Raw genomic sequence first — 13401 nt, forward strand, 5'->3', positions numbered from 1 at the left:
AATACAAAAATAGAGGAAAATGTACATTGTGATATTTTAGAATTTTAGAATACATCTATTATTTAAATATATATCATTCAAATATTTAAATAAGAGATAAACAATATATTTAAAAGAAAAAATCACATTGTGATATTTTAGTATTTTAAGATAAATATTAAAAAAATATATATATGATTTAAACATTTATTATTTAAATGTTTAAATCATAGATAAACAATATATTTTAAAGAAAAAATTTCATTGAATTATTTTATTTTTTAAAGATAAATATAGCAATATTTGAATACAAAAAACAGAGGAAAATTTACAATGTGATATTTTATTTTTAAAGATAAATACGACAGTATTTGAATACAAAAATAGACGAAAATCACACTGTTATATTTTAGATTTGTAAGATAAATATGGCGATATTTAAATACAAATATAGAGGAAAATTCACATTGTGATATTTTATTTTATTTATTTATCTATTTATTTTTTAGATTAATATAGCAATATGTGAATACAAATATTCTGAGAGAATCTTATTGTGACACTTATTACAAGCTTAAAGTCTTAAGCTTAAAAAAAGGTGTGATTAATTGCGATTAATTACAGAATTCTGTTGTGATTAATCTAAGTAATGTTTTTAGTTTTTTATATAGAAAGCACATTCATTATAAAAGGGTTAGGTAAATTGTCCTAATAATTTGCACAGTATTATAAATGGTCTTTCTGTTGATTGGTTAATTGGTTGTAGCCTTTGGCTGGTCGGGGGGTGGGGTTTCTGTACCTGTTTCGAAGGCGGAGGTTTGGTAGCGTACAGGTGGGCTGAACGGACCGGGCCCGACGCGGTTGTGGGCGCGGATGCTCACGTCGTACTCCTGGTTGGGGTTGAGGCCGTGGATGGTGTAGCTGGTGTCCAGAGACATAAGCATGATCTGTCTCGGGTCCTGCAAACTCCCCGTCTCTGCGTACGAGACCATGTACCCGCTGACCACAGGACGTCTATTGACGTCTGGAGGCAGCCAGGAGAACTGCAGCGAGCAGCAGGTGGCGTTAGCGCTCTCTGAGAGCAACGGGAACCCGGCCGGGGGGAACTCGGGCACGGTCAGCTCCTGCAGGACCTCCGGGCTGTACCCGGAGCGCCCCCTAGCGGAGAGGAGGAAGGAGTAGGTGGAGCCGGGGACGAGGTCCGTCACGTTGTACTGACGAACGCGAGACTTAAGGGATGTTGTGAAGGACGGGGTGTCGTTCTTTAGGCCGTAGGTCAAACGGAAGCCCAGAATGTTTGATTGAGGACCACCGGACCTGTTTTCGACCACCCAGGATACCATAGCGGAATTCTCCTCTATTAACTGCACCGAAAATGATGGAGGGTCAGGGACTGAAAAAGAAAGAGAGAAAGAAAAGAAATTGATCAAAAATTATTTTATACATTTTTGCCAAATTTTAAGATATTCCGACACCACCATCTTGGTAAGGTCCCTCTATGATGCTCCCGCCACCATGCTTAACAGTTGGTTTTAGTGCTCTTGGGGTTGATTGCTAGTCTTTTACAATTTTTGTTGATCTTCTAAGTAAAAAAAAAAGTTAACAAATCTTCCTCTAAACACTAATATGAACAATTGATTTCATTTATGCTTTAAATCTTAATTATCATTGATTAGTTTTTCGGGGGGTTTTTTGTTATGTGAATCTGGCCATTCTTCTTTATGTTGTGTAAGAATTATTTAAAAAAAAGAACCAACAGAAATGCTCCAAAATGACGTGGGTGTTTTTGCATATATATTGCATATATATAGCTATATTCTCCCAGATTTTGTTTATAAAAATAAAATAACATTATAAAATAATGTACATCTATGTTAATATATGTTAATGTGTGGTATACCGTTACTTAATGCATTGCCAGATCTATCCCTGATAGATTAAAATGTGTGGAATGCTATTGGCCATGCTATCATCTCTCCACCCATAAAACAAAATCTATGTGAACTGCATGATATGGATTATTATCACAGACCACCATAAAGAACCTCTACCACTCTCTCCATGCTGAGACATCTGGCATGTTGAAGCATTTCACATGCATTATACATGTGTTACACACTACTCCTGTATGTGTAGCTCAATAAATATTGCCCGTTTCATATCATATATCATATCATATCATATCATATCATATCATATCATATCATATCATATCATATCATTGTTTGATTGTCTCCCTGAGACATACCTATTCCAGGGGTCTGCACTGTCTGTGCCAGGCTACGCGCTCCGTCTCCTTTAATAGTGTAGGCAGCTACTGTAACCGAGTAGGTGGTCTCAGGCTGTAGCCCACCTATGATTGCATCCTGTAACACATCAGATAACAAACGGACATAAGTCTGCATCACAATTCACTTTTAATATCACTTTTTTTCATTTGTGTCTAATCATTAATACACTTTTATTCACAATGTCATCTAGGATCACGTGAATTTATCTTTTCAGGCACACACTGAATGCTGGCAGTGCTTGGACACCTAACTTTTATATATGTAGTGTCTAAGCCTGTCCAACAATTCATTTATGCATTCTTTCTGTCACAAACTAAAGTAAAATTTTTGATATTATTATATTCATATATACTCATTAAAAATACAAGGAAACTAAGACATAGTAAAAAGTGTTGGCAGTGCTTGGGCCCCTAATAATAGCCATTTTTATTATGTATAGTCTAAGAGTGTCCAGTTATGGGTCTGCACAGCTGCACTGTTCTGGAGTCAACCTATTAAAAAAAATCTATTCTCTAATAACCATTTTTATATGTGTAGTAACTGAGCCTGTCCAAGTATTAAATTCTAAATAATGACATAATTAATCAATTAATTAATTGATGCAATCTTTCTGTCACAAACTACAGTCCAATCTATTAAAACTTTATGAATATGAACTTGTTGTTTTCTTTGCATTATTTTAGGTCTGAAAGCTCTGCATTTTTTTGTTATTTCAGACATTTCTCATTTTCTGCAAATAAATGCTCTAAATGACAATATTTTTATTTGGAATTTGGGAGAAATGTTGTCTGTAGTTTATAGAATAAAACAACTATGTTCATTTTACTCAAACATAAACCTATAAATAGCTAAATCAGAGAAACTTTTTCAGTGCTCTCTTAATGTTTCCCAGAGCTGTATACTCTATAAAAAGTAAGTGTTGGTAGTGCTTGGGCCATTTTTAATCTGTATAGTTCAATCAATGTAAAGTACAGCTGTCTAATACAGTTTAGACTAAGCCTGTCTCAAATTTCTGAACCATTCTAATTCATTCCTTCAATCATTCTCTCCATCATATATTACAATTTGCCTTTGTTTCTTCCTGCTTTCCCCAGGCAGTTTCTCTGATCACTGCTGCCTGGCAGCTCACAATCAAGAATTAGATTTGCGTGTGTGTAGCGTGTGTGTGTAGTGTGTGTGGTGGTGTATTGTGTGTGTGAGGTGAGGTGGAGTGTGTGTGTGTGTGTGGCTGTACTGTACAGACACTTGTGCAGAGAGAGCACTCAATGCCACTTGCTCTAATGAACTCTGCGCTGACGGCCTGGAAAAGAAAGGGGGAAAAATCGCTGCCTCATGCTTATCTGTCTGTGCTGTGAGACAGCACAATCACAGAGAAGTGAAGGGCAGCGAAGACTCCGCGAGGAGATTTCATAACCAGCTTTACGCAACACACACACACACACACACACACACACACACACACACACACACACAAACACACAGTTCCGCCTCACCTCGTCTGCCTGACATACTCACATATTCTGCCGCATCATCCGTTTTCCACTAACATAGTGCCAGCAGGAAGAGAGGAAAAACACACACCGTGAGCGAGAGAGAGGGAGAGAGAGGCAGGGTATGTGAAAAGAATAAGGCAAGAACAGGGCGAGCGTAGGAGTGGCATAGAGGGAGAGAGAGAGGGAGTAAGAGTGAGTGCTGAATTTTTGTGAAAAGAGAAAGGATGGCCTGTAGGATGAGTGAGAACAGATAAAGGAAGGATCTCTCGAAAAGAGAGAGAGAGAGAGAGAGAGAGAAAGCATAATAAATCGACTCATAATCAATACCTCAGTAGTCATCCCTCATATATAAAAAAATGGAGCTTGTAACAGCTATAGTCAGTATTAATGTACTTGGTAAATATACTTGGCTTATCTAGGCCTTATCTAGGTTGGAACTTTGGTGGTTAAGCACTAAGCGGGCTAAGCGCTGCCACTATGATTGGGTGATTGCCAGTTCGCATCCTGTTCATGCAGCTTGCCATCTGCTACCAGAGCCCTGAGAGAGCACAGTTGGCTTTGCTCTCTCTGGGTGGGTAGATGCCGCTCTTTCCCCTCATCACTCCAAAGGGTGATGTAGATCAGCACAAGGTGTCTGTGAGCTGATGTATCAGAACCGATGAAGCTACTCAGTAACGCTGTTCAAAAAGAGGTGGAGTCTGACTTCACATGTATCGGAGGAGGCATGTGCTAGCTTTACCCTCCTGGTGTTGGGGCTTTACTAGTGATAGAGGGAGTCCTAATGAGTGGGTTTGGTAATTGGTCATGTAAATTTGGGAGAAAAAAAAAAAAAAAACAGTTCCACAAGTTTTTGCATTTGTGTTATTTTATTATAACACAGTAAAAGCTGAATTATATCAATAATGCTTTCTTTTCACACTGATATGCTAAATGTTATGGGATGGGATCTAGGATTGTATCCCTTGAGTTTTGCCATGTTCTGCTGTAGCTAATGAACATGGAATTGAACTGTGGGATGGGTTTGTGGTTTCTCCTGTATTGAATGTGAAAATGATTTCTGCCACTCGATTACATGGACAGTTCTAGCCAGACACTGCTGGTCACCATCACCATCACCAATATATTAAGGGGTTGGACAATGAAACCGAAACACCTGGTTTTACAAGACAATAATTTATTGTGGTGACGGACAGTTCTGGTGGAAACAGGAGAGTTGAGGTGCACATTGAATTCTGACGTGATTTGATCAGCCGTGGTTTTATGTTTTTTGGATACAATCCGGGTTAGCACCCGAACATCCCTTTCAGACAGCTTCCTCTTGCTTCCACAGTTAATCCTGTTGGATGTGGTTGATCCTTCTTGGTGGTATGCTGACATTTCCCTGGATACTGTGGCTCTTGATACATCACAAAGACTTGCTGTCTTGGTCACAGCTGCACCAGCAAGACGTGCACCAACAATTTCCTCTTTTGAACTCTGGTATGTTACCCATAATGTTGTGTCTATTGCAATATTTTGAGCAGAACTCTGCTCTTACCCTGCTAATTGAACCTTCACACTGCTCTTACTGGTGCAATGTGCAATTAATGAAGATTGAAAACCAGGCCGCTCCAATTTAGCCATGAAACCTCCCACACTTAAATGACAGGTGTTTCAGTTTCACTTTCGGGCGTAACGTGAAATAAAATCAGTGTATCACTTGTCATTTCCTTTAAGAGGCGGGTGAGCTCTGACTTTGGCACATTCGTATCTTAACAGTGAAAGCTTTTGTGCATGTCAGAAGAGGAAACTGACTTGCTTGTTCACGCTGTGAAGATCATTTCACCAGCAGCTCATTTAAGGGTATTGTTGATAAAAGCTGAATTTGCCTGCTGCAGCACGTCTGTGTGTGAGTGTAAGGAGTGGGGGTGTACGCGTGCTGAGCTTGTGCCTCGTAAACTGCTAGCACTAGCTGTGCTTAGCGGCTAATGCAGGCCAACAGCGCTACACTGAGGAACTCTGAGTGTTTCAGTAAGCCAGGGCGATATTAGCTAGCGGTTCGTCCTATGTTGCTTGTTTTAACACGGTAAACATGCAGACTACCTCTGAACGTGGAAAGAGCTAGCACTTAGCACGATTAGTGGCTAATGCTCATGCTCCTCCAGCAGTGCTAGCCGGTGTTAGCAGCAGGCTACAGTCTGATAATACTTTACTGCTCCTTAATACCTGACTGGTAAAATTCATACATTAGACGCATCGGATTATAAGGCTCCTTATAGTGCGAAATGCCGTAAATACTATAAATATAAGCAATTAGAAGCTAATTTGTGGACATATTGGGCAAAAGTGAATTAAGGTAAAATAAAACTATGGTAATTTTATGATATTAAGGTGGTGGGTGTGGTGTGATGACCTCACCTGGGCGTCATCCAGCATGATGTCTCTGATGCGAGGCAGGCCTTGAGACTCCCCGTTCTCCAACCGAGCGTAGTGCACCTGGTAACCACGGACCTGCCCGTTCCGTTGCCCTGGCAACACCGATTGCCACGACACCTTGATGGCGGTAGAGTTCAGGGGTTGCACCTCCACCTGTGAGGGTGGTGCCCCTGGAACTACAGAAACAAACATATAAACACACAGATCTGCACTGTACCAAATATATAATATCAGCAAAAAAATATTACATGATACAAATCGCAATACTTATTGAAAATATTTAGTTTTGTATTTGTTTTGCAGTTTTAATGCACTAAATATGCTACACTTAATCGGCAAGAAAATCGTTATTGCAAAAATACCCTGAAATATTGTGATATTAGTTAATTGGAAAAATAAGGGAAGAGAGATTCCAGTCTAGAGAAAGATATCATAGCACATATTTGCCATTTTTTTTATATGTGGTTGTTTTTTTTAATATATATTTTGTTTTTAAAGCTGTCCTCAATAAAACATATCAAAATAATATATATTTAATAAAATGTGTTTGAATTGTGTAACAACAGCATATTTTTGGCTAAATTGTTTATAAAACTTAAATGATTAGGTTGTTTGTGTAAAAAAATTAGTAATCAAATACCTTTAAAATAGCAATTATTCGCAAAAACACAACATCTGCTAGACTGTGCCCTCAGGTTTCGCCTACGAATTGTGTATTTGTATTGTACAAAGATAAAAAAATATATATATATATATATATATATATATATATATATATATTGTATATTATATTTAAAAAAAACACTATTATAAAGGAACTGTAATTTTTTTGTTTGTTTTAATTTGTACTGTATAGTGTTTTTATTGTAACAGCACAATATAATTTTTTTATTTTAAACTAAAGTAATCTGTTAAAAAAAACAGAAACCAACAAGAAACATTAGCTTTTTTTTGCATATCTAGGAAAATAAGCACTAACGTGATTAAAAATAAATATATAACATATATAAAACAGTATAGATCAGTATTAGACATATAACAGAACTACTCATTGAGCCAATCGAATATGCATTTTTTTCCAGCCTGATACACGTTTTACAGTATAATATATTAAAAAATTAAGAAATAGAAATTAGTTCCAGTAAAAAAAAAAAAATATATATATATATATATATATATTTCAACAATATTTCCATCCAGTAAAAGACATGTTAACAGTGTTTTAGGAAATGGTTTATAAAACAACCCTGCTGTCGAAAGCACCTCATCACTTACGTCACCTTCACACTTCTATTTGTGTAACACACTCTCCCTCTGCCCCCCCCTACACTCCTGCCCCCACCCCCCCCCCCCCACACACACACACACACACCCACACTGTCCTGGTGAAGCACTGGGACTGTGTCATCTACATCTCTGAGCAATTAGCAGCTCACCACTCATGCTCCCAGGATGCTGATCTTCCATCGCTCAAAACAACAGCATCCACAGAATCCGCCTGCCCGTAACCATGCCAACAGCAAGCAGGGGAGCAGGACCTGATCAGCAGATAGCAGCTACTCTGTCTATTAGCGAAGTTACTGTATTAAAACTGTACACCAGGAGCTCTCGAGTGGCACTACTGTCTAAGTGCTGGAACTCTCACCTAGAGATCAAGAATTAAAGACAGCATAAATGGCATCGCTATCTTTGCATGATTTTAATGACCAATTATAAATAAATCTACTAAAATACTAGATCTTCCTTATCAGCTGACTTGCCACAGACAGTAGGCATAGATCCCTCCGTCAGACGAAGTCTGCTGGCTAAGCCTGCTGTGTACTGCCTGAGGTTCTCAACCAAAATGCCTGAAAGGGTGTTTCTTTAACTGATCTAGTGGGTGGGGCTTTCCTCCCATCAGTCAGTGTGATGCTAGCCAGGATAGGGATCTATTAGTTGATGTATAGCAAAGATACACTGTGATTTTTTTTTTACAATGGTGGTGTTTTTTTTACCAATTATAACCAGTGTTGGGCACGTTACTTTGAAAAAGTAATTAGTTATAGTTACTCGTTACTTCTCTAAAAAAGTAACTGAGTTACTAACGGAGTTACTCCACTATAAAAGTAACTAGTTACCAGTAAAAGTAACTATCCCGTTACTTTTAATATTCACCCGTTAAAAAAAAAGGAAATCAATTATGCATTTACTATTATTATTAGAAAAATAACAAACGAAAATGAACCCAAAATGTTGACAAAAATATAATCTAACGAATTTCAAAAAAACAAAACGAAATTCTTCACAGAACCAAAGAAAATTACTTGTAATACTGAAAAAAAAAACGAAAAAAACGGAAAAACGCGTCTGAGGATGAAATTAAACAAACCAAGCCACACTCAAAGGAAATATGTATATATTAAAATAACAAAACAAAATAATGGACAAAAACAACAATCTAATGCCCGTTAAAATGGTATTAATATAACAGCTTCACCAAAAGAGAATAGAGCTTAGATCGGCCCAAAAAATCCGACCCGACCCAGCCCGTGCACATTCTGCCCAAGCCCGAACCATAAACTGTCATTATGAGCCCGAGCCGATCCGCCCCATAAACTGTCTGTTTTCGGTCTGATTGAATGAGCGAAATATAATCAGAATTATGTTAATTAACACTGTAACATAAAAGCATAGAACTATTATTTAATTTAAATGATTTTTAAGAACAGCTACACACAGTGCTGCAGGTCAAACGCGGAGGCGTTCACGTGCGCCCAGAGCTACGTGATTACATATTTCATTTTTATTATAGTTTAATTTTATTATTCTTTTTTTTCTGTTCAGTAAGTTTTTAGGGTGGGCTTGCTAGTTTTTATTAGTTTTCACACATCTCATCAGAGAGATCAATCTAAGAAACGTGAGAGAGGAAGAGAGAGAGAGAGAGAGAGAGAGAGAGAGTGAGAGATTTGCGTGTTCTGGTGTATGAGCTACTCACAGGTAAATGTTCTCACACACTGTATCTCCTGTTTCTCTTTCATCTGCCTCGCATGCATATTGTAATCCCATTCATAGTTCTGCAGTTTCTCAGTGTTTTCTGTCGTATTTTGCGGCTAGCGCGAGCGCTTTACACAAGAACTAACGGACCACGAGGTGCCGTGCGCTCGGCACAACACCGCCCGCTGTACAATAACGCTTATAAATAAATTAAACACGAAAATGAGGGTATTCTATCAGTAATTTCAGTTCGTTTTAGTTAGTTTTATAAACACAAAATACAGTTCGGGTTAGTTATGTTTTTTTTCCTTTTAATTACCGTTTTTATTAGATTCAGTTAACACAAATGTTTTTCACTTTCAGTTTTCGCTATTTCGTTCGCTTTAGTGAACAATAATAATCGGTTACTTAGCAACATTGTGATTATCACACCAGAGCTTTATATAAAATAAAAATAGGAGCCCGATTTCGGGTCGGTCCTCGGGTCAGGTCGGGTTCGGGCAGAGAATCTAAGCTCTAAAAGAGAAAGCAGCAGCACCACAAAAACCGGAGCAGCTAAAAAGAGCTTAACGTACTTAATTCGGAACTTGGGCAATCACTGAATTGATTAGAGCACACAAATAGTCACAATTGTGCCTCATTTCATCACGCCAAACCACAGGCACAGCGGCCAGAAGCTCAAGTTCACCGGAAAGAGGAGGGGTTAACCAGGGCAAAGCGAAGTTAAAAAAAAAAGTTAATAGAGCGGCTAAAGTAATGTGCAGTAACGGGGTGTGGGAAATGGTAAAGGCGTTATAGTTACAGTCAGAGTAATTAATTAGATTACTCGTTACTGAAAAAAAGTAACGCCGTTACTCCCAACACTGATTATAACCAATAATGGAAGAATTGTTTTTTTTACTAAAAATCTAAAAAAACATTAAATCTCCCTTTCCTGCTGACTTGCCACAGACAGTAGGTACAGATCCCTCCGTCAGAAGAAGTCTGCTGACTAATCCTGCTGTGTAATATCTGAGGTTCTCAATCAAAATAACTGAAATGGTGTTTTGTTTAACTGATCTAGTGGGTGGGGCTCTCCCCCCCTCATCAGTCAGTGTGATGCTAGTTAATATAAGGATCTGTTTGCTGATGTATAGCAAAGATACAGTGTGATTTCTCACGATAGAGCTGTTTTTTATTACCAGTTATAATTTATGATGAAAGAATTGTTTATATAAAAAAAAATTACTGTATATCTGAGGCTCTCGAGTGGCACACCTGTTTAAGCGCTGGTTCTATCATTGGGAGATCAGGAATCCAAGAGAGTATAAAGGGCCTTGCTAGCAAAGATACATTGTGATTTTTCACGATTGTGGTGTTTTTTTTATTATCAATTATAAGTTATGATGAAAGAATTGTTTGTTGACAAAATATCGATTAAAATACTAAATCTGCCCTTGCCACAGGCAGTAGGTACAGATCCCTCTGTCAGACGAAGTCTGCTGGCTAATCTTTTTGTGTACTGTCTGAGGTTCTCAACCAAAATGACTAAAATGGTGTTTTTTTAACTGATCTAGTGGATGGGGATCTGTTGGCTGATGTATAGAAAAGATACACAATTTTATAAACCTGTATATCAGAGGCATTAGAGTGGCACAACTGTCTAAGTGCTGGTTCTATCATTGAAAGATCGAGAATCCAAGAAAATGTAAAGTGTCTTGCTATATTTGAAAAACTGTAAACCCAGGGCTCTTGAGTGGCACAACTGTCTAAGTGCTGGTCCTATCAGTGGTAGGATGGGAATCCAAGAGACTACAAATGGCCCTCTTCCCCCATCACTTCTGTTAGCTTACATATGGCAAAGTTATCCTGAGATTCATGAATCATGAAGGGATTACTGTATTACTGATTATAACAAATAATTAAATAACTCTGAGCTCTTGAGTGGCACCACTGTCTAAGCGCTGGACTGGACCTATCACAGAGAGCTCAGCAAAACAAGAGATCATAAATGGCCTTGTTCTCTGTGGATGGATAATATGGTCCTCCCATAACTGTTTGAATACATGTGTGAAATACACATACATCAGTATACGTATATTCCTACTGTTACCCCTAATGTCCCGCAGTGGACTGTATAAAAGCCTCTGGGGCTGCTGATAGTTTCAGAACGATTCTTCCTCCAGAGTGAAAGTCTGTCAGTAGGTCTGAGCATATGTGAACGTGAGTCACGGTTGTGAAGAAAATGAATTGTAATCTGGTTTGCTGTCGCGCTCGTCTTGCTCCTGTGTGTGAGTCAGTCGGCTGTAAGGAGATAAAAGAGACTATAGAGAGTTGCCTCTTTTGTTTGGGCACCCCTGAAAATTTTACTGATTTTTCTTTATAAATCATCGGTTGTTCAGATCAGAAATTTCAGTTAAATATATCATATAGAAGATGAACACAGTGATATTTGAGAAGTGAAATGAAGTTTATAGGATTTACAGAAAGTGTGCAATAATTCCTTAAACTAAATTAGGCATCAATTTGGGCATCCTAACAGAAAATGACATCAATATTTAGTAGATCCTCCTTTTGCAGAAACAACAGCCTCTAAACTCCTCCTATAGCTTTGTTAATATTGTAGCCACTGCTTCAGAATGTTATGAAATGTCACAATAGACTGCAGATCAGTCTGCAGAGAACTTTACAGACAAAAAAGTGAAGAAAGTGATGATGGCCAACCCATTCTTAAAGCAACTTGTTTGTCATATTATATAAAATTTAACTGTTTATTTTGTTTGAAGCTGACATCTGTAAGTTTTGGAATTTGGGGGATTTAGGGCACCGTCTGGTGAGCATAGGTAATTGCACCGAGCATGCGGAAGAATCATTTTAAACTGGGAGGGTGTGACGTGGTCTCCTTTCAGAGAGGATGAATCCGATTCCAGGTTATGTTCAGTCAGAAACTGCAGAAACTGCATTTTGCCATATTTAATTTTCCAGCTAACTGTCACTGCTGTCACTGACAGCATATCATCTAAAATGTACAAAATATGCTTTACAACATAGAATAGAAACGGATCGTACCAATAAACACAATATTTTGTGCCTTCTACATTTAGAAATGCTTCTGCTTTCAGTTTAGAAGTGATTGCCACTTTAAGTTTTTTATTCTTTAAATGAATCAAATATTTGTTCTTTTTTTTGTAATATCAACAAGAATATATTGTCATCGTGAAAATACCCAGTAAAGCTAAGCTAAGCTAAACGAACTACTTATATAGCCTAAATAGCCTACAAATTTACTTAGCTACATAGTCAAAACCATAGACATCTTATACCTAGACACCACATAACATTCCTTCCTGGCGTGTCACTTGTGTCACACTGAGGAAAGTGTAAAATACACCTTTAAATATCACAACTCCACCCATTTTTACCATTTTTACACACAGTTTGGTTTGTTACAAACAGCAAAGATGTTAAATATGCCATACCGTATATTTGTCTTTGTTAAAGAGCATAAAATATTTTCGTATGAAAGCAGGTATTTGTAATGTGTAACAGCATCCTGAATCATTACTATATTTCTGCTGTTTGTAACAAACCAAACCGTGTGTAAATCAGGTGTAAATTGGTGGAGTTGTGATTATAACAGGTGTATTAAACACCTTCCTGAGTGTAAATTAATGCACTCGGGGTACAAGGTTGCCTCCTCCTCCAATATGGTGGTCACACAGGCACGCCGGCTCCATTAGACGGCATCAGTCAATGCGGCATCTATGTATATGATGTCTATGATCAAAACTACTTCGTTAGGTAGTTAGCTTAGCTTAGCATAGCTAACTACAATAGAATTTGTTGGCGGCTTCTGCAGTTTGGCAGGTGCTTATGGGAAGCTCAGCAGTAGTAGTGTTAGTAGTAGTACTGTATCTTACCGTCTTCATCCGTCCGACATTCCAGAGAGGCGCTCTCAGGTCCCGAGCCCTGGGCTGTGACCGCAGACACAGAGACTCGGTAGCGCCTCCACTTGGCCAGACTCTTCAGCAGGACCTGGCCCACGCCGGTCTCGGTGCGAATAGTCTTTTCTGGTAGCGCCTCCGTTCCGTTCTTGTCGTCGCCGACGTCCTGGTAGCGTAACTCATATCCTGTCAGCTCACCGTTCTGGCTTTCCTCCGGCGGCGGACGCCAACTTACCAGCAAGGAGGAGGAGCTCGGGCTCGAGCAGCGAACCTCGCCTGGCGCCGCCGACGGCTCTGAGCGGACGGACGGACAGACAGACAGACAGA

At 38.6% G+C, this 13401-nt stretch overlaps 1 protein-coding gene across 18 annotated transcripts in view; it reads right to left on the reverse strand.

The window, feature by feature from the left end:
* Positions 1-13401, reverse strand: part of ptprsb (protein tyrosine phosphatase receptor type Sb) — a 281301-nt gene that overhangs the window by 74146 nt on the left and 193754 nt on the right. For 11 of the 18 annotated variants that reach the window (XM_049478946.1, XM_049478941.1, XM_049478945.1 and 8 more), the window contains 5 exons: positions 13051-13368; positions 6161-6354; positions 3786-3812; positions 2228-2345; positions 779-1372 (listed from right to left, as the gene is read on the reverse strand). The exons of 5 other annotated variants lie outside the window; for them this stretch is intronic. In XM_049478946.1, coding sequence (XP_049334903.1) covers positions 779-1372; positions 2228-2345; positions 3786-3812; positions 6161-6354; positions 13051-13368 — 1251 coding nt within the window. The remainder of the gene's footprint in view (positions 1-778; positions 1373-2227; positions 2346-3785; positions 3813-6160; positions 6355-13050; positions 13369-13401) is intronic. 2 more of the 18 variants (XM_049478948.1, XM_049478949.1) reach the window with 1 other exon arrangement.

The sequence above is a fragment of the Astyanax mexicanus genome, chromosome 4, assembly GCF_023375975.1.
Source record: "Astyanax mexicanus isolate ESR-SI-001 chromosome 4, AstMex3_surface, whole genome shotgun sequence".
Lineage (NCBI taxonomy): Eukaryota > Metazoa > Chordata > Actinopteri > Characiformes > Acestrorhamphidae > Astyanax > Astyanax mexicanus.